Raw genomic sequence first — 23143 nt, 5'->3', positions numbered from 1 at the left:
GTTAGTTTGAGGGAGGCATTTGCTATGGTACGAATTAATTTAGATTTTTGTCGTAACCGTTGAATAATAATTTTTGTTTTATTTAAGTAATGGTAAAATTTAAAAATATTATAAAAACTGAAATGTGTACTTAATAAACGCTTAAGGAATATTTCTTAAAAATTTTAGTAAAACATTCTCAATCATCAGCATAATTTTGTAAAAAACATGAACATATGTTTGATAATCGTTTGGACGACGTCATCAATTATTTGGAAGGGGTAAATAAATACAATTTTGTTACTGTTTGTAACGACTAAATTAAGGCTAGTGTTTTTCTAAATTTTCAGAACAATTAAGTCGGTTTTAATAAACTTGGGTCAATCTGAAATCATGCAATCAATGTTAAAAAAAGTCGTTAGGGCTTTAAACTTTCGATAAACAAGTTTATTTTTTCACGACGACGAGAACACAGATTTAAAAACATGAATATTATTCCACCACAGGTAAAGGAGCTATAAATTTTGAATGAGATGTGCTTAATAAAATTTAGAGATAACATCTTTAACTGTTTGGAAGGGATGGTTACACGAATTTTCATAAACGTTTTACTCTCTGAACTTGTTATTTGAAAAGTTGTGAGAAAACATGAAATTAAACCGTTACTTCCCTTATTTTACGCAATTAAAAAAAAAACAAATATGACTTTTGAGTTGTATGTAAAATGTTTTCGGTAATTTTTTTGCTTATTTGGTTTGTAACTTCCTTCAATCAGCATTCATCAGGAATAAATGCTTTCGATTAAAAAAAAACTGAAATATCGAATTATCAAGAAATAACAATCGAAAAACGGAAACATCGGAACAGTGATAAAACGACAAATTGAGAAATCAAAAAATTTTAAAAATCGGTAAACTGAAAAATCTAAAAATCGAAAAACTGAAAGATCGAGCAATCGAAACATCAAAAAATCGAAAAATTACTACAATTGAAATGTTGAAAAATTGGGAAATCGAAAATTTGAAAAATTCAGAAATCTAAAAATCGAAAAATTTAAACAGTCGAAAAACCGAGATGTCAAAGAAGTTGAATCTAAAATTGTAAATTAAAAAATCGAAAAATTGAAAAATTAAAATATCGAAAAATCGGGAAATCAGAAACGTGAAAAAACGAAAAAATCGACAAACTGAAAAATTTCAAAACAAAAAAAAACTCAAAAATCGAAACATTGTAAAAACAAAAAATTGAAAGCCGAAAAGTCGAAAACTCAAAAAACCCAAAAATCGAAACATCGGAAAATTCAGAATCGAAGCACAGAATCTCAATAAATCGAGAAATTTAGAAACCGAAAAATTGAAAAATCTAAAAAGTAAAAATCTTTAAAATCCAAAAACTGAAAAATCGAAAAATATAAAACCGAGAAGTTGGAAAATCGAAAGATCAAGTAATCGAAAGATCAAAAAACTGAAAAATCTAAAATTCCAAAATTTTTTAAATTGAAAAATCAAAATATGGAACAATAGGAGATTTTCGATTCTCCACTGAAAAATCCAGAAATTGAAAAAAAGCGAAAAATTGAAGAATGGAAATATTGAAAAATCCTAAAACTGAAATATCGAAAAATCTAAGAACAATGGAATAATCGAAAAATTTAAAAATCGAGAAACAGAATCATCAAAAAATAGAAAATTAATATATCGAAAAATTGAAATGGTGAGAAATCGAAAACTTGAAAGATGGAGAAATGTAAAAATCGAAAGTAGAAAATTTAAATCGAAAAACCGAGATGTAAAGAAATCGAATCGAAGAACCGTAAAATTTAAAATATAAAAATATAAAATATAAAATTTAAAAAATAGAAAAACTGAAAAAATCACACTGAAGTTCGAGAAATCGAAAAATCTAAAATTTAAAAATTGAAAAATTAAAATAGAAATATCAAAAAGGCGAGGAATCAGAAATGTGAAGAACACAAAAACTAAAAAATCGACTAATTGTAAAATTCCAAAACTGGAATGACGAAAAATTGGGAAAGCGAAAAAGGGAAAAATCGAAACATTGTAAAAACAAAAAATGGAAAGCCGAAAAGTCGAAACATCGGAAAATTAAGAAAACTGAAATATCGAGAAACGAAACAACAAAAGATCGAGGAATAGAAAAGTTGAGAAATCGAAAAATTGAAAAAGCAAAAATTTTAAAAATCCGAAAATTGATAAACCGAAAAATCTAAAAGCGAGATGTTAATCGGAAGATCGAGAAATCGAAACATAAAATAACTGAAAAATCTAAAATTTCAAAATTCGAAAAATTGAGAAGTAAAAGGAAATATCAAAGAACTAAAATTGAAAAATCTAAAATTTTAAAAATTGAAAAATCCAAATATCGAACAATTGGAGATTTTCGATTCTCGACTGAAAAATCAAGAAATCAAAAAAAAAAAATCGAAACATTGAAAAATCTAAGAACAATAGAAAAATTGAAAATTGAAAAATCGGATAACCAGAAACATCAAAAAATCGAAAAATTAATATACCGAAAAATTGAAATGTTTAGAAATCGAAAACTTGAAAGATTGAGAAATCTAAAAATCGAACGTCGAAAAATTTTTAAAATCTAAAAGCTGAGATGTCAAGAAATCGAATCGTAAAATTAAAAATCTAAAAATGTAGAATTCAAAAAAAAACGAAAAAACTTCAAAATCACAATGAAAAATAAAAAAATTATACATTCGAGGAACTGAAAAATCCAGAAATCTAAAAATCTAAAATTTAAAAATTGAAACATTAAAAAAAATATCGAAAAACTGAAGAACCGAAAAATTTAAAATTAGAGAAACAGAAACATCAAAAAATTGGGGAATCGAAAAACTGAAAAACCGAAACATTGTGAAAAAAAAAATCGAAAACCGAAAAATTGAAACATCGAATAATTGAAAAACTGAAATATCGAGAAACGAAACACCAAATAGATCGAGAAATCGAAAAATAGAAAATTAAAACTGCGTTATTAAAATGACCCAAAGTCGAAAAATCGAAACATCATATCTAATTAAATTGAAAAACCGAAAAATCAAAACCTAGAAGTTGAAAAAAAAGTTGAAATCTAAAATTTACAGATTCGAAAATGTGAAACAGAAAGAAATATCGAAGAACTAAAATCGAAAAATCTACAATTTAAAAAATTGAAAAATCAAAATATCGAACAATTGCAGATTTTCGATTCTCGATTGAAAAATCGAGAAATCGAAACATCGAAACATTGGAAAATCTAAAATTTAAAAATCAAAAAATGAAAAATTGGGAAATTGAAAAAAAAATCGGAAAGCCGGAAAATTGAAAAAAAATCGAAAAATCTAAACGCTGATAAATCAAAAAATCGAAGAGTTGATAAATCGAAAAATCGAGGAGTTGAAATATGTATTGAAACATGCGAAAACTAAAATAGCGAAATTTTGAGAAATTTTAGAAAATGCCCAAAACTGAAAAATCGAAAAATTGAAAAATTAAAAAATCCCAACACTGAAATATCGAAAAATTGAGTAATCCAAAAAATTGAAAATCAAGAAAATGAAAAAACTGAAATATTCAAATACATATTGGGAAATTGAAAATTGAAAAATTGAGAAATCGAAAATGCGATAAATTGAGAAATCAAAAATTGTTATACATATGTCTATAATTTTGATTTATTTTACAAAAGTTTGATTATTTAACATAAACATTCAACACGGATTCATAAACCACAAGTTCAGGACTATGTTACTTTTTAACAATTAAGATGTATTTGACAAAATTGTAAGATAACTTCATCGAATCCGGGGGTGGGGGGGCATGAATGGATAAATTTTGATAATCGATGCATGACAGACGGAAACGGGAGACCTATTTTGCGTACTCTCCGGGTCATAAAACTTCGAGAAAACATGAAAGCAGTCAGTCGCTCAATGAACTCGATTACAATACTTCCTTAGCATACGCTCCGGAATTTGTAACAAAAAGATTTCCTCATTCATTTTCATAAAAATGATTCAATAATCTTAACCACTCAGCTTTATCAAACATTTCAGTTTTACTCAGCTTCCATGTAATCTGTTCTACAGGTTTTCAAACCTCCCCCTCGTCATTACCGAACTAACTTCATCGCGTGATTGAAAATTTTATCTCGTCTGTGATTTTTAACGTGACCATTTAGCTTCCTTTACCCCAACACCCTCAAGTATAAATAAAAAATGTTCTAACCGAGTAAACGTCCAAAGTTTTTAATAAAGTTTCGAAAATGGCACCGTAAGCACACAAAGTTTTTGCATATTCGGGCAATATAAATGCAAATGTATTTAATCAATAAAATTGGCATTTCAAATGTCCACTTCACCACACATCCTAATTGCCGGAAATGTATTCATCAATACTTTGTACTAAGTAAAAACTCACCGTTCGCTGCCCTCTTGTCGGTAGTAGACCGTGTAAGTGTGGATATGTTCATTATTAATGAGCGGCGGCTTCCAGCTCAAAGTAACGAATCTCGCCTTGACAATGGGCGCTTTGAGGTCCTGAGGTGGTCCCGGTAATCCTTCACTTGTCTTGGAAACTGGGGTTTCCGCTATAAAAGGTTTAGGGGAGGCAGGGGAGAAAGCATGTTGAGTATCACCCAAGTTAATATTATCGAAAGACTCGCTACTTTTCAATGAGGAAAAAGCTCTGTGAGGGTCAAAGACACTATGACTGGCGGAAAATGTGGAGGAGTCTTGCATGTAATTCCTACGGGATGCTAAGTGACCAAAGTCTACGTCGCCCAACTTTGCGGAGTTTTCAGGTTTTAAGTGAGAAAAGAGAGTGATCGACTGCATTTTATCAATCGGAGTTTTATGGTGAGGTTCGTCTTTTTTTACTTTTTTACGACTCGATTTTGGTTTCTTCGGCACTAGACATGCACATGCAGTTAGTATGCGACAAGAGGAGACAATACGGGGATTAAAAGGTAAGGGAAAAAGAAAATAAAAAAATGTAAATAAAAACGTCGACGACAATATTGTATGAAATGGACGACATAGTCTGGATTCTGGGGCTCGAAACTCCATAAAAATTCGCTCATATTGTTAGTAATTTCTTAACGCACGACCGAAGAGCTCACGCTTTATTTTCTGCTAGCTTCAAATATGCAAGAAAAATGTCGATTTACAATAATTGCGTTCCTGTAAAACTTGGAAGACGAAAGTTTGTTGATGTTCGTGTTTGTTTTTTAAATTACTGCACGTTATTACTTTATTTTCCCCATAGGCAGTCATTAAAATCTAGAATACATGCAATTTGTAAACTTATTATTAATTAATGCTTTTGCGTAGTTTTTAATATTAATATTTATACGTAGTAATTTTGAGCAGTTTCCAAAAATGTGCAGGCTTATTTAAAAATCAACATTTTTTAACTGAAAAAAATTAAAGGGAATCAATTATAAATTGTTTTACAATGAAATAAATACACAAACTAGAATAAGCAAGTAAGTGTTTTGTTTACACATGTAGAGTTCAACCGCATGTGCATGATTAATACAATTTGTATTTATCACTTTAGTTGTAAATATTTACAGCATATTTCGTACATGTATGATGCATACATGTGTGCATATTTGATCCACCTTGAACAATTTAAGCGGAAACCCGTTCTAAATGCTAACATTCAGTTCATAACTGTCGACTCCAATTTGGTGCAACAGTTTACCACCAAAGATAAGACAATCATTTGGTAAATACAGGATGTCCCACAAAAAAAATGAATACAATTATAATTTTTTTAAGTAAATATATTTCGAAAATTCCAACAATTGCTACATTTTGCTAACTTTCACAATTTGTTTCGGAATGGATAAAAAGAAAAATGACGATTTTCGAGATAAAAACATTTTCAAATCGAATTTTTCGGAAATCTTTGCCTGTTTCCCAAAATTTTTTTAACATTTCTGGACAAGTTTTCGAAATTCTCAATTTTTCATTTTTTCGAGCACTATTCGAAAATTACACAAAGATATTTGGATTTGTAGAAATCATTTTCGAAATTTTCAATAATTTAATATTAATACAATAAAAAGTAACAATTTTAGAAATTTAAACATTTCATTTTCAAGCCGAATTTTTCGAAAATCGTCGAGCACTCTTAGAAAATTACTATATAAATAACATTTTCTTGTAGATTTCGACCTGTAGAAGTTATTTTCAATTTTATTTGTTCGAAAATTCCAAGAATTTTTACAGAACGAGTCGAAAAAATTAAAAATAGAAATTTTCAAGATAAAAAAAAAATCATTTTTAAACCGAGTTTTTCGAAAATCTTAATCCGGAATCATTAATTAACACCTGATTGCCAGAATGTTTTGATGAATTTTAAGTAACTTTTCAAAAATCTCAATTTTTCGATAGCATTCGTTTGAATTTGTTTGCTTTTCGAGCACCATTCGAAAATTACTTTTTTTATTTTCTTGTAGATTTCGACTTGTAGAATTTATTTTCGGATTCGTTTCTTTAAAACTTCGTAAAATTTTCCATAACCATATTTTTCGAATGAGCTCGTCGAGATCAATATCCCAAAATTTTTTGGGAATTTTTACGCAACTTTCTAAGAATCTGAACTTTACAAGTTTGGGTTTTCTGACCGTTTTAGAACACTCTTAGCACATTACTGAAAGGCATTTTCTTGTAGACTTTGACTTCTAGAAGTTATTTTGAGCTTTATTTTTAAGAAAGTTCCAATAATTTCTCTAGAACCGATAAGATGCAAAATGACAGTCTTCGGGAGAAAAAAATCATTTTCAAACCGAATTTTTCGAAAATCTTCGCCCGGAATCATTTAGATTTTGTTTTTCGAATCAGTTCAGCAAGATATATACTCGAAAATTTTTTTAAGGATTTTTTGGCGACGATTAAAACATCCCAATTTTTCAAAATTCCCCGTTGGAATTTCTTTTACAGTTTTCCAACACCATTCGAAAATTACTTGAAAACATTTTCTTGTAGATTTTGACTTGTAGAAGTTATTTTCGAATTCATTTCTTTGAAAATTCTATCACCTTTTAATGGAAAATGAAAACTTTCGATATATAAAAAAATTATGTTTCGTCGAGATCTACGAGTATATCCCAGAATTTTTTCGGATTTTTTAAGCGGTTTCCCAAAAATCTAGATTTTTGAATACCTCCCGCATGAATTTTTTTACCATTTTACAAAATTCTAGGAGACAGTTTCTTGTAGATTTCGACTTTTAGTAGGAGTTATTTTCGACTTTATTTTTTTCGAAAATTCCAACAATTTCCAGAAACGAAGAAATTAAGAATAGGAGTTTTCGGAGATATTTTTTTTATTTTTAAAGCGAATTTTGAAAATATTGGTCCAGAATCATTAACACTTTACATTTTTCGAATGAGCTCGTCGAGATCTATTTCCCGGAATTTTTTAGTAATTTTGAGGCAACGTTTAAAAAATCTCATTTTTTTCAGACCATCCGTTGGAACTTTTTAACCGTTTTTGGAGCACGACACGAATAATTAAAGATATTTTGTTGTAGATTTCGACTTGTAGAAGTTATTCTCGGATTCATTTATTTGAAAATTGGAAAAATTTTTCCAGAATCGATATAATGAGAAATGCAATTTTTGAGATCAAAAACTTCCATTTTCAAACCAAATTTTTCAAAAGTGCTGGTCCGAAACCATTAACACTTTATGTTTTTCGAATCAGCCCACCAAGATCTACATCCCAGAATTTTTGGGAATTTTTAGGCAACTTTCCAAAAATTTGCATTTTTCAATATATGTACATTTTTTAACCGTTTTGGAGTACTGTTAAAAAATCGTAATTTTCTTGCAGACTTCGACTTGTAGAAGTTAGTTTCGGGTTCAATTCTTCGAAAATTCGAACACTTTTTCCAGAACCGATAAAATAAAAAACAATTTTGGAAGTATTAAAAAAATTCGTTACCCAACCGAACTTTTCTAAACAATTCCAGCTTAAGATTTCTATTCAAAATTGCCAGAAGAAATTAGATTTTTTTAACTGAAGAGTTTTTCATTAAATCACGACTTTCTGGTGTCGAAAACGATGTACATAATAGGAGAAATTGAATTAGCATTAAATTTGAGACCAAAGGGTGCTCATACAAAAAAAAGACAGTCTCGAATGCCGTTTTCAATTACTTGTTTGTAATTTAAAGCTCACTTTATGTGAAATAAACTTTTGTTTTTACGTGTAACGAAACACAAGATCTAAAAGAACAATTAATGACAGTTAAAACTAGAAAACAAATTAATTATTTTGTAATATTTTGTTTAACTATTTTCAATTTCAAAATGGAACTGACAAAAATTACTAATTTATAAAATTTATTATTACTTTTTATATATAAGAAGAACTGAAAAACATTACAACTGCATTTTTAATTTCCCATGATCATTAACTTTTGTAATTAAACAACCCATAAAGTTAAAATCCCAAGTTTCTCTTCATAATAAGCAACCAATTTTGTTGATATATGTTCCTAGATAATGATTAATGAGTTTAAACAACACAATAAAAATAATAATAATGAGTTGCTGTTTTCATGAATTTTAATACATCTTCTAATTGTTGACTAATTAATTTTCAACACAACACATGTTTTTGCTAAAAAAAAACAAAAATTTCACGACTCGCAATCCCACAGATCGAACGGCGAATATTCTAAATTACACTTGTACGAAAATGCGCGCGAAATTTAATCAATTTCTGAAACCCCGAAAAGGTGAAAATTCCAATTGCAAATCGAATTCGTGTTTGCTTATTTCGTTAGCAGAAAAACTGTCGCTACCAATTCGTTTTGGCGAAAATCACCGCAGCGAAATCTTTACGAAAGAATTCGAAGCCTCCGATCAGACTAATAATTACTTTCAATTATACTAACCAGGATTGATCACTTTCATGCTGGCAGCTGCTTGAATGTTCCCTGCTGGATTTGAGGCAAAACACTGAAAAATCCCCGAGTCTGTCGCTATTAGTCCCATTATTTTCAAATTGTGTCTAAAAATGACTCAATTTATCCACACTACGATAAAAGTGTACTAATAATACCCGTTGACAATTTGATAATATTCATTAGAATTGATAACTTCTCCGTTCTTGAACCAACTGATTTTGGGTTCAGGACGACCGTACACACTACATTCTAACTCAATGTCTTTATTTGCTAATTCTGTTTTATCTTGGGGTTTCTTTAAAAACCTAGGAGGCACCTGAAATAATTTAACAAAAATAAGTCTTGTTGAATTCCGACCCCATGATCTTTGCTTATAATTTACACAGTAAACCTTCTCAAATCGATTGTTTACATCGCAACGAATACGCATCAAATGCATCCAGGAAGACAAACACAGATTAGATAACTAACAGTATCTCGCAGATGCATTATTTGTGTCATATGTAAATAACTTACTTGAACCTGAATCGTAGCTGAAGCATCTAAGCTATCTTCCCTATTTTCTGCTCGACACTGATAAGTTCCAGCATCTTCTTCCTTAATATTAGTAATTCGTAAAGAACTTGTAGACCCGACTTTACTAAATCTACTGTCCAAAAAGCTAGAAACAAAAATTTTAACTACAACTTAAAACAAACAAAAACAACTAACGTCATATCAATAATACGACCGTCTTTGAGCCAAGTTATTGTTGGATTTGGATTGCCATTAGCTGCACAGTCTAGTGAAATATTTTGGCCTTCTATGACCACAGATGGTTTTGGCGTAGCTATAAAAGTCGGGGATGAAGCATGATCCGCTTGTTCATGGTCCCCGTTTACTAACAGTGTAGCTTTATTGCTTAATTTGTACACATTTAAACCAGACGCGTTACACCTGTAGTAGTTACATTATTACATTATAATCATTTTTCAGTACAGTACCTGTATAAGCCCTGATCGGACTCTATCACTTCATCGATTTCTAAAGCTCCAGATGGAAGAATAGTCATCCTTAATTCGTCTATAAGTAGAGGTCTTTCATCTTTCAACCATCGAATTCTGGCTGGCGGCGATGACACTACATGACAAGCGAAATGGGCCTTTTGTCCTACGTAAACACTGATATCGCGAGGCTCTTCGACAAAGCCCGATATACCTTAAAGAGATTCTTTCTTTTATTTGATGACAAACACAACGCAAAGGTGTAAAAATAAATCCGTTTCGAATCGCGACTAAATAAATGTTGTGGGAGCTTTTGTACCCGAAATAATGGTAATCTTACCCACAACCGATGAAATACAATAGAATCTTGTGTCGCCCAAAAGATTTTAAACGTTTGAAATGTATCCAGAATTACACGATTACCTCTAAAAATTTTTTAATCAAGTAAGAATACGTCAAAAACCGAAGAAATTCGGATTGACGAGTTTAAAACGCCAACAAACTGTTCCAACAAAAACAAATCAAATGTACTGATTTATCCCCGAAAAAAATTCGTTGCGAGAGTAAAATGCAAGCAATTTTTTCATAAACTGGACAATATTAAAAGCCTTTGTAGTACAATCCCCGGTTTTAATTGTGTTATACGTTAGACGATCGCGGAACAAAAAAAAAAAACGGAATTTCGCCAATTTTAATTACTTGTTTATTTACACCTTTCAAAAGCTACGATTTTTAAAGAATATATAAAATTTTAGAAAAATATTGAAAAAAAGACAGTTAAAGGTGTTATCAACGAAGTTACCAGTGTGCGGTAAAATAAGCAAAATGTAATTGTTCAGATAATAATTATTGTCGTAATTAGTGTCGTTGAAGCAAAAGTCGTAAAGTCTTATCTCGGTCATATTTTTGTACCCACGCAACTCCAGCTAAACACTAACATTACACAAAGAATTCAAAACACTAATTAGACCTAAGGTAAAAGGAGCAACAAGATTATTTATCTGCGTTTTAGCAACATGAATTTTATTGTTTTTTAAAAAAACATTCCTTGCCCTTTTATTTTGCTGAAATTGTCCTTATTTAATTTAAAACAAATTTTGTGCAACATAAACACCGAAATAATTTTACGCAAATTGAAAACTGGAGACTTAATAATATAATACAGATGTTTATGGAAACGGTGAAAATGAATTTTAAATAATTTACTTCCCACGAGGGTTGATTTTTTTAATTTTTACGACTCATCAGCAGAGTTTGAAGTTCATGTATAATTGCAATTAATATCGTGTCGATCCCAAAAAAATAAATAAATAAATGAAAATTGCCGGCAAAATTCATAACAATGTTATTTAATAATATGCCTTTCGCACAGGTGCCGTTTAAATGTAAATCTAGAGGTCGTCGTCCTACTTCACCCTGAGTTCTGAAACAGGCGGGGTTACAGTTTGCTAATAAAAATGAAAAAACTGCAACCATTTCTGCTCGTAAATATATTTTACATAAAAGATATTTTGTTTGTTAGATAACTTCGTCAGAAATAACAAAGCTTTGTAGGTCTTACAATTAACCATCACAACGACTGGAACGAATTCAGTATCTTCCATAAACTGACACACAGAGAGACATAAAGTCATAAATTTGCAGTAGATCAGATATTCACTAATTAAATTAATTACTCAAAAACAAAATAAAAATGCAAATTCTGCAGTCTATTCGCTAAAAATTTGAAGATAAAGTATGGAAACACAAAAATTGCTATATTAACAATAAAACAAACTCAACGTTGGTAAACATTCAGTGATAAGTTCAAAATCTTCACTTTGTAGATAAGGTCCAAAATAAAAAAAAAAAGTTTGAATGTCTTGAAATTAAAACAAAATAATGTTAGTAATAGAGCTCTGTTAAATTTAAAACTGTTACCTACCTTAAATTTTAATTTTAACACTCATCAGTACTTTATAAAAACATTTTCCCTAGTCATAAGTTCATCGATCTGATGAAGGAAATATGTACGAAACATGTGTAGCAGTATTCTACAAATAAAATATTTTTGGAAGCTAATTCGCTAAATATTGATAAACCAAAAGAAACTTCTTTGCTACTGTATTGAACCACCCATAGAGAAAGCCTTGTGCGAAAATAAATTTGACTTTATACCTTATTTTTTCTTCAAATATTTATTTCGTCAACTTTTCCTTGTTTCCTTTAACTCTTCAAAAATACAATGTTTCGAAATGTACGGCTAGTGCACACCCAAAATAACAGACTGCCGTGGTAAACTTTGCATAGAATATTTATTTCTCACAAATATGAGTGAAAAATGTCACTGTTTATAAATTAGTAATCGGGGACGTTAATTTCTGCACTATACCGTGGAGCAATGACTGCCATGCCAGACTTTTGTACGAAAATTTGGATGGCTATGGCAAAAACTTAAAATCTCAAAGCGGATTCATAAACCACGAGTATAAGAGTATATTATTTTAGGAACTTTAAATGGCGTAGAGCACTCTATGCATTTTTATATATTTTTATTAGTTTCTTCCTAAGCTTTATAACCAGCTTATTTTTAAAAATCCGATGCGACGTTGCCACGTTATTCCAATTTTCTTGAATTTTTCTACCAATGCAAAAGTTCACAAAAAAATTGCGATAATGTTTTTAAGATCTGTGTTGCAATATTTTATGGAGAGATAAGCACTTTGTTGTGCTATTAATTGAATCCAATTTTAATATACAATGTTTATAAGAAAAATATGCAACGTTAAAATTTTCACATATTTATATTTCGGTCTTTTTCAAATAGGAAGTCCTTTATTTTATTACTGCATCTGATTCTCATTTTTGTTCTCTTTCAATATGTCAGTTTCTCAAAAAAGTAAAAAATCGCAATTACCGTCAACTTGAAATATAGAAAATACTTACAAAAATGAAACAAAAAACAGAATAAGATACAGTAATAATAATTTAATTAGTCATTGAATAACCTGGCAACGTCGCATTGAAGTTTCAAAAATAAACTGTGGTTATAAAGCCAAAGCAGAATAGAATCGAATAGAATAGATTCAGAATATGTAAAAATACTCGTATATAGGACATTCTATTTGAAAAAAGCCAAGTGATATGTTCGTTTTAAAAGATGGACACTCTGTATAGTTGAAAATAATTTTAGTGCATGGACCTTAAAGAACCATAGTCTTTGATCTTTTTCTTTTTTTAATAATTAATGATGTAGCGTCATTTCAAAATATTCTATGATTTAACTGCTATACAACAACATAGTCCTATAAGTGTGGTGTACGAATCCGCTTTGAGTTTTTCCCTAACCGTCCAAATTTTTGCAAAAACATGGTGATAATTTAACATTAGCAAAAGACATCCGGGTCGTAGTCGACATCCGGGTCGTAGTCTAGTGGTAACGAATCAGGGGTGCGATTTTGTTTCTCGATCGAAGTGATAAATTATCACTGCGACAAATGTCATTGCGTAGCTTTTAAATGCAAAAGTTTGCATTTATTCTTTGGATATAAGCTTATTAAATGCTCAAAAGTTTACAATTACCTTAATTTTAAGAACTTATAACTCAGAATTACGATTTTGAACTTCTATTTTGACATAAATTTCGAGGTTATGTCTCCATCACTTCACTCAGAGCTATCGAGAAAATATCACTCCATGAAGACTTGATTTCGTGACAGAATCGAGAAATGTGACAGAAATGTAGCATCTCAACCAATCAGCAAACGAGATTTTATCGCTATCGAGTTTTTTTCGATCGAGAAAGAAAATCGCACCCCAGGAATGAGGACTGGACGTGGCGCGTTCGATTCCAAACTTGGCCTTTGCTTTTTCTTTTTTTCTCTCTCTCTTTTTCTCTCGCATTACGTATTATCTATGTTTATGACGTCATAACACAATTTTTATTGTTGAAATTACCGCATTTTCTCGAAAAGGTGAAACGTAAAAATGTAAAACCTTCTCCGGGGCGCCAATGTTTTTTTTTTAGAAAGTGAAACCTTCTCGGGAGTCCTAACTGTCTTCTTTAAAAATCTAAATTTTGTCGGGGGCCCCAAATGTCTTTTTTTTATGTGAAACCATCTTAAAAGTCCCAACTGTCTTTTTAAAAAATGTAAAACCTTCTAGGGGGCGCCAAATGTCTTTTTTAAGAATGTGAAACCTTCTTGGGGGTCCCAACTGTCTTTTTTAAAAATTTAAAACCTTTTCGAGGGCGCTAAACGTTCATTTTTAAGAATGTGAAACCTTCTCGGGGGGCCCAACTGGCCCTATTTAATGAAGGCGAAACCTTCTCAGTGGCCCCAACTGTCTTTTTTTAAGACGGTTAAACCTTTTTTTCTATTGCACTGTGACGTTAACGAGTACCTTTATTCCATAGAAATTATCACAAAAAAGTAAAATTCTCCAAAATCAAATTTTATCATTTTTCAGAGAAACAAGGTTTGTTGGATTGCACTTCAGAAGCGAGGGAAGTTCTGTCGAAATAACTTTCGACCAATTTTTTTTATTTAAGAATATCTATTAATAAAAAATACAACAAATTTTTAAATACTCGTAAGGGCATAAAAATTACTTAACATTAAAATAATCGAATTCAACATAACAAATTCGAGTCAACAGTAAAATAAAATACTTGAAAATTTCAAATATTTTACAAAATATACTTCAAATATTATCCACCCAATAATTGGGTATAAAAGCGGGGAATTTAAAGTCAAAAATGAAGGCAAAAAAAAAGTTGTTGTTAGTTATCAATCATAACTAACCACATTTGCAGTTAATTGCTTTTCTTACTACTAGTGGTTAGCAGTTGGGAAAAATTCAACTATTAACTAACTATTAATGACAAACGAATTTTTGTGTTGGCACTTCTGAAATACATATTGGCAGCAAACTTAGTACATATGTCAGTTTCCAGCTGTCAATTTTCAGATGAGCGCGCCTCAAAAATGTATTGCGAAAATGAGAGCTATTGACTTACGTGATAGTGTGATACATGTCAATTTGACAATCAAATGGGCCATTATAAAATTTTAAATATGTTGCCAACCTGACAAAAAAATCGTAAACAACTCGGTATTGGCAGTTTTTGATTATAATTTGTATTTTTTATGTAATTTTCAAATTCGCCCTACTCGAAACAATCGGCAACAATTTTTCATTTGTCCAGTTGGTTAGCTGTTGACAAAATAAAAAAACCCTGACAAAAATCAGTAACCAAAAAGTAACACAACATTTGTATCTACTAAAAGAAATGACAATCTGTCGCATTCCTGGAGCTACGTTACATCAGCATGAATTTAATGCAAAAATTAAAACAGTGAAATGAACCCTCCGTGTTTAAAATTCCCTTCATTTCTCTTGTATAAGAATTTCACTCCGATTTAACGCATTTTCAATTTTCGAACAAATGAGTAAATTTAATCTTAATTAAACTACTAACTGCAATCTCGTTAATCATATTTAAATGAAAATTTAAAGTGGAAATTCCCTTTGAATTTACCCCAGCGGCATCTACGTAAGCTGCTAAAATGTTAACTCAAAATCGGGCTTTTAGTTAATTAACAATGGCAATATTAAAAAACAAGTATCCATACAGTGTGCTCGTTTATTACATTACTTCAAACTAAATTATAAACTGTTTAATTACATATAGCACGTAATTAATTAACAGAATAATAGTTTGCGTTGCCGCTGATACTGATAGTGGCTAACCATTGTTTTAGCCCGTGGATTTTAATGAAGGTGCGTTATTAATGAGCCGGCCGTTTGTTACGTGCTAGGAACAAAAATGTTGAACCGTATAGCATTCATTAATTTAATGGCTTTTTAGATTTTCTCTCTTTGTAAGCGATTCATTGCTGTTCATCTCCCTTATTCCGGGTCTTTTATCAATAAAATAGATGGGCGACACGTAAATGACGCGATGACACGCACTCGGAGATAAATCACAGAATCATCTTTTTGTCGGTTTCCTGGATAAATGGAATCGAAATGATGGGATTAACGGCCGATATTGCCTACAAACATGAACCGATAAACTTCCGTCGAAAAGTTGCCTTCAATACGGTTTGCGTTTCATTAGGAACTTTCCGCATTAACTCGTCGAAAGGAAAAAACGTAAAACTTACTCCTAAACGAAAATTTACAAAGCCGCGAAGTTTAGACGCTAATCAAAGGATTAATTTCAAATTAAGCGTCACGAAAATGTAAATTAATTTAATTCTCTCCGAGGCGACAAAGTTTCTGCATTTTTCGGGGTAATTTAAATAAGAGCCCGAGAAAATGAATTCTACTCACTGGCTACGTTCAACTTGGCGGTTCTGCTCACGATGGAGCCCATACTCGGCAACGTGGCCATACATTGGTAGGTTCCTGTAAGTCTTTGTTCTTCTAACACACTATTTATATATAGAGAACCGTTGGTAAGTTGAGACCTAGGGGTAACGTGAGATTTGTGAGCGGTTCTAATTAAATGCATCTTTGTAAACCGATAGCGTACCTATAAAGATCACCTAAGAAAGTGAGCTTTTGAAGGTCTTGATCCAGCCATTGAATCAACACGCTTGATGGATGGGAAGCCCTTACGACGCAATCTAAAACGGCCGACTGTCCCCCCTCTACCACTGTGTCGGTCGGTTCCACAGTAAATTCCAAAAAATGACCTGAAACAAAAACAACATAACGTTACATCCCGTCTGCTGATACTCTGGAATCATTTTCATCAATAACTCCTTTATTCGTACATCCATTCCAACGTATCGTAAATTTGGGTGCAATTAAATTTACTTATAAACAGATACTTAATGAGACGTAAAATGGGAAAAAATTCAGTCGAAGAGTGGATTTTACGACGCAGTTTCACTTTATTACAAATTTGGAAGTGTAACTTGAGCTTCCATTGAAATAAAATATTTTCAATCAACTGGAAATCGCGGTTTGGATCAATCACAGAGATACATTTCTTGCTATATATGGTAACGAATTGTGGCATATTGGTAAAAGGATACTATTTTTTAATCTGTTTACAATACAAGTCAAGACATATACATGACGAGAATAATATTTTAATTTGACAAATTTAAAAATCCAATGACCAAAAAAAGTAAACTTAATTCTTACAGTAACAAACAAAACTAAACAAATGTAGAAAAATCACTACTGATTTTTTATTCATACGAATTTAAATTATTTCATTTTTTTTTAAGTATTCCTATTTTAACAGATAACATCTGGTGATTTTTTAATTTTTTGCTCTAGTTGGCCATGACTGCTGACGTACGCCCCATGGCCAGCTAGAGCAGAAACTTTAAAAACCACACGGTGTAAGATTGAAAAGCGCAACATTGCTTATAATGTATTTTAAAAAACTCAGTAACTATAAATGACAATTTCGATCAGCCACGTTCGATATTTTACCCCGAAACTTAAGATTATTTCTAACTTGCTATAACGAAAATAAAAGTTATGTTTACTTTTATTCATATTTCAACTAATAAACCCAGTTTTTACATAAATTATAATGAACGAGATACATACAATTAAATATTAACGTATAAATAACAAACATTTCCATTTCCGACTCGATGTGAAAAAACATTATATTCGTTTGGGATTGTATAGCAGTAACGGACGCTAACGTTAACCGTAAAAAAATTAATTCGAGAAACATACGAAATTTTTTCACGAGATGTATTATAAAATCAAATACATCTATTACTAGATCTTTTAAATTTTTCCATTTTTTAGTTTTTGATGTCTTAAATTTTTCTATTTTTCAATGTTTTGATTCTATAATTTTTCATTTTTTAAACGAAATTTTTCAATTTTTGCAGTTTTCAATTCGTGGGTTTGCAATTTTTCGTTTTCAGTTTTTAGATTTATCAACTTTTAGATATTTCACTTTTCGTTTTGTCAATTTTTGATTTGGGATTTTCTAGTTTATTTCAATTATGTAATAATAATCATAATTTTTCCATTTTTCAATTACTGGATTTTTAAGCTCTTTAAATTATTCGACTTTTTTAAATTTTCAATTTTTAATTTTTCAATCTCTCCATATTTAATTTTTCAATTTTTCGATCTTTCGATCATACCAGTTTTCAATATTAGAATTTTGACGATTCTATAATTTTTTTGATTTCACAATTTTTGGGTTTCAAATTTTTCGATTCGACACGATGTTAGTTCCTTCCGATTTTGTGATTCATCACTTTTTTTTTTAATTTATAGGTTTCTCGATTTTTAGTTTTTCAATGTTTCAATTTTTCGTTTCTCAATTCTTCGATTTTTAAATTTTCTACTTTTTCGATTTTCGTTCTTTCAGTTTTTCGATTTTTAATTTTTGGATTTTTGAAGTCTTCGATTTTTCAACTTTACAAAAGCAAAAAAATCGAAAAATTGTAAAACTGCAAAATTGAAAAATCAAAAATACAAACGAAAAAGTATAAAACGAGAAATTTAAAAATTGAAAGGGTGTAAAATCGAAACATTAAAAATGAAAGAAATTGGATAACTGGAAATCCAAAAATTGCAAAATTGAAAAATTGAATAAAAGACAAATTATAAAATCAAAAGAGAAAAATAGTGAATATGTAATACAGTAGACGCCGCTTAATGTGATCACTGTGGGACTCAGACAAATTGATCACACTAACCGACTGATAATAATAAGCGAAAACCACAATCAAAGACAGTAAAACTCGAAACAACACAAAATCATGAACAAGACAGTGTTTATTACGCTGGTAGATGAAGGTATATAAATATTAGAATTTATTTTAAATTTTGGTTACCATTCTGAGAAAGGAACCCTCGATTTCCTTTGGTTGTTGTAGAAATTTGTTAAGTAAGGGCTGAATTTTTTTTTTTCTCTGATAAACTGAGATTTCGTCGTTTCGACGTGTTAATTGTTACATAAGTCTACTCAGATTTAAAACAGAAAAAATTCGTTTGTTCAAAAGTCGAAAACGCACTGATTTTAAGTCTGTTTTTGACCACTGATTGTGGTTGTATAAAATGAGTAGTACCTTTTGAGAGTAATGAATGTTCATTAAAACACAATACTAGTTTCAGTCGTCTCGCTTCTCCAAAAAAGCAATTCCCGTTTGTTTAAGAATTGCGAGATTGATCACAATAAGCGAAATATTGATCACAATAAACGGAAAAACTGTAATGCATAGGTATTGCGTGGGCCCGTTCCAAGCCATTTTGATCACACTAAGCGGTTGATAACATTAACCGTGATCATATTAAGCGGCGTCTACTGTACTAATAACAGAATGTATTCCCAAATTTTCGGGAAAATGGAGTGAGTCGTTCTTAAATTAATCAATCCAATAAATTGCCTTATAAAATTTTTTTTTAGTCACCCTGTATAAGTAATTCTAAAAACTATGAGTGCACTGAAAAACCACAACTATACAGTCGTAATACACTCCCAGACAAAAAAAAAACCGACACTTGAAAATTTGTAACTTTACGCAGATGTTTAGTGTTATAATTGTTTTAATTTTTTTTCTGTTTTCACATGTTTTACAATAAAGTTATGTTTTCTGTTAATGGATAAATTAATGTCTTGCTTTTTGGAATATTTTTTACAAAAGTTCGACCAACTGCAGGTAATCACAAAAAATTCAAGTGTCCGGGTTTTTTAGTCTGTCAGTGTATTTTCCATATTTCAGAAAATATTTATTAGGCACAGTTTAGAAATGATGTTCTCAATTTTTTGGGAGGGGATAACGAATACATTTTGATTAACGATCTACCACAATTACGATAACCTTAAAACGTTTGCAAGATTTTTGGTTTTTCAGTTTCAATGTTAAATTGCTACATATTGTTATATATACAATTTTAATTTTTTTTTTTTTTTCAAAAAATTTAGATATCTAGTAGTGAAAACTCAACACGCACTCATGTATCACAAGCGCAGAAGTGTCTTATTTCTTGAGATTGCAAAAAAATAATTATTGTAGATTTTGGAGATGATGTAATCCCATTAGGAGGATGATTACTCAAATTTTGGTTAGGGTTATACCTTCTACATGATAGTCCTAATATACATACAAAATTTGACAACAATCGGTCGAGTAGTTTCGGAGATTGTGTCTAATAAAAAAATGATACAGACGACAGATAGACAGACATGAAAGTGGCACGTCGCCCGATGGACTCAATTACGTCCTTAGCGTACGCTTAAAAAGTAAAAAAAAAAAGGATAGAAAATGCCTTGTTGAACTTCAAATCTTCTATATACGAAGAATTAGACAATCAAAATTATAATAAACAAAATCAAGTTGGATTTATAAGCCACAAATATCAAAAAACATTCTTTTATTAAATCTTATCATCCTTCACAGCACAAAATGCCGAGCTGAGGTCATAAAATTGTTGGTAGGGCCGATTACACAAATTTTGGTTAGCGTTTTACCATCTACACAGTATTCGTAACACACGAAAAATTTGACAACAATCGGTCCGGTAGTTTCTGCCAGGATCTGTTTAATAAAAATCAACACAGACGGTGATATTAACTATACAGAATAAACATCCTCAAAATTTTTGTTATCACTAATTATCATTTGCGCAGTACAGAATATTACGAAAAATTATTATTATCTCAACAAATTATGTATTTTAAAAATTAAGTACATTGGCGATTACGAGAAACCACTAAATATTTTTTTAGAATTTTTCCTTTATGATTAAGCTTAAATGGGTCGTTAAAAATTTCGCAATTTTCTTAATCTGTCATTTAGTTTATCCAGTCAAAAATTTACGAGGCTTAGCTAAATTAATTATTATTATTAATTCCGAGCGTGAAGATGATATATCGCTACTCAGCATTTATCTGTTATCCCCTTCAAAAACATGTTGACGACATTTGAAAATTTTATTTTTCTTACGGTATTTTATTTTATTAATTCTTTCTCTGTAACAACAGTCAGCACATATCGGATATGCGACTGAAAAAGTCATCAAGATGGCGTTGATTTTTTGTAAACATTATGAAGTATGTCTGCACTTAACTCATAACTTAATCGATGACAGCTGACAATCCGGAAGGTACAATCTAACCTTACTTTTTCGCATAATGAAATAAACGCTTTTCAACAACTCTTGTCAACTGTCACTTATATACAACAGTATGGGCTAATAAAACACACACGTTGTTCGCTACGTCTTCTATCAAAAACAAACAACGCTAACTTGATGATTTTTTTCAATTGAATAATCGATATAAAGAAAAACCTATTTTTGAAAGTTGTAAAACGTCAAAAAACCTGAAAATATGAAATCGAAATTTATTATCCCCGATACCCTCACCCGTGCTTCTTAATTTTGTGTAATAAAATCCTACTATTAATCAATTTGCTGAAATAAAATGTATAGGTCGGAGTTTGTGCTCTAATTAGCCAATCAGCGCTATCTCTGTTGTATTTAGATATAAAACGATCTTATGACGCTGTGGAAATATACAAATTTTTAATAATCTTGATTAAAATAAAATTACATAGGCTGATAAATGTTAAAAATAAAATGTCCTGATAAGACTCATATGTATTAAGTCAAATTACCGTGCGACAGCACAACAATACAAAGTACTAGTGAACTTGATCAATACTAAAGAAAACAATAACAAGTGGATTAGAAGCACTTCAACTTTCTGAACATAATATCATAATTTGGACATACTGCAACGATTTTTCGGTCAATTAGCTGACAGCTCATTGACCACCAACCACTCCCTTAACGTGCTCTGTAATCATATAAAATTGGAAAATTGCTGCACATACGACTCTTGAAACGGAGTTTATTAGACAGCAGTTGCGTTATGCTTATCCGTAGAATCGTTATTTATTCCTCGCTGTTAGGTGCTTATCGAAATCAAACACATGTTCATTGTTCACTTGAATTTTCCAATAAATGAATACCAAATGAGACTCGAGTAGTCACTACGCAGTGCAATTTTCACAATCCGCAACTGAATAGCGTAGTTACTTCCTGTCATAAATTAGATATGCTTTAATTAATTCGCGTTGTGGAAGTTCGACTGTACTTCTATAAGCGCCTTATTACGCGACTACCGCCACGAAATCGTCCAATTAAGTGAACTTTTTACGTCATAGGAAAATTAATCCGTCTGCTCGACGTCCGTTTCCAGAATAACTTGACGTTTCCCAAGGTGCCAAGCAATGCGAAAGAAATGTCTACAGGCTCTTGGAAAATTTAACTCAGTCCTCTAGGTCTCGTGTTCTTTGACGCGCGCACTTCATTCTTTTAATTCCGACTTTATGACTCGAATTTCTCTCCAGAGTGGTATTTTATGAAACTTTCATTTTTGAAACTCAACCAGGAAATTTCAACGCGACACGTATATCCGGTCAGGGTGTCCAATTTGATCCTACTTAAACAGGCTATCGATTTCACGCGTCTAAAAATAAACCGGCTCAAAAATAAGTCCAGAACGTGGAAATCCGGCGGGAAAACTCGTTTATTTTGGACATGTGTTTAATAGGGGCTGCTTTTATTTAAATTAAGTTAATAGCTGGTCCTGGTGGTATGCACAATAGAGAAATTCGATATATTGCTGTGCCAACATGACGCGGTGTGTTGAAATGCCCCTTTGTCAAGAAATATAATGGGTTCAAACATCTGTTCCGAGTACGAGACGTACTCCTCTTATCCAAGCGATCTGACATTTCAGCGTCTGCACTTTTCGTTTCATATTTTAATTTATTCCGGAATGAGATTTATCGCGTCCATTTTAGAGTAATAATTATATTGCCTGATGTTTGTAATTGAATGTTATTTTCGTATGGTGTGGAGTTTCACAATAAATCACATTGTAGTGTTGGTGATAAAAATTATTCAATGGACTGTGAACAGAATACAATGGTATTCTCATCGTGGGCAAGATACAAACTTAAAAGTGCAAGTTAATAACGTGGACTTCGACCATGGAGGTACGGGACAATAATCCTATGCATTGCTAACACAACAAAGTCCTTTCATTAAATGCCACAAATAAATAAACAGTAACTTACACACAAAAAGTTTGATTAATATAACAGAAATCAATACTGAAAATCAGTTGCGAATTTGAGAAAGAAAACAGTATGACCATTATTGCAGCTTTTTATTTCACACGGGTCATTGAGGCGATAAATTCATTTCGTACGGATTGAGTTTTCATTTCCTACGGCTAGAGTGGATTACAGTGACGGC

The 23143-nt window shown here is 31.0% G+C and overlaps 1 protein-coding gene across 2 annotated transcripts in view; it reads right to left on the bottom strand.

Annotated features, from left to right (window-relative positions):
• LOC135134604 (neogenin) overlaps positions 1 to 23143 on the bottom strand; it is a 96041-nt gene that overhangs the window by 14511 nt on the left and 58387 nt on the right. For both annotated transcript variants that reach the window (XM_064063324.1, XM_064063325.1), the window contains exons 2-9: positions 16416 to 16578; positions 16214 to 16350; positions 9899 to 10112; positions 9627 to 9851; positions 9432 to 9576; positions 9071 to 9231; positions 8904 to 9019; positions 4410 to 4899 (exon numbers count right to left, since the gene is read on the bottom strand). In XM_064063324.1, the coding sequence (XP_063919394.1) occupies positions 4410 to 4899; positions 8904 to 9019; positions 9071 to 9231; positions 9432 to 9576; positions 9627 to 9851; positions 9899 to 10112; positions 16214 to 16350; positions 16416 to 16578 (1651 nt within the window). The remainder of the gene's footprint in view (positions 1 to 4409; positions 4900 to 8903; positions 9020 to 9070; positions 9232 to 9431; positions 9577 to 9626; positions 9852 to 9898; positions 10113 to 16213; positions 16351 to 16415; positions 16579 to 23143) is intronic.

This window comes from Zophobas morio, unplaced genomic scaffold (genome assembly GCF_036711695.1).
Source record: "Zophobas morio isolate AGI-343-1 ecotype UQ-CSIRO unplaced genomic scaffold, CSIRO_AGI_Zmor_V1 ptg000023l, whole genome shotgun sequence".
Classification (NCBI taxonomy): domain Eukaryota; kingdom Metazoa; phylum Arthropoda; class Insecta; order Coleoptera; family Tenebrionidae; genus Zophobas; species Zophobas morio.
Note: the sequence above shows the minus strand (reverse complement) of the source record. Positions and strands in the feature narration are given on the sequence as shown.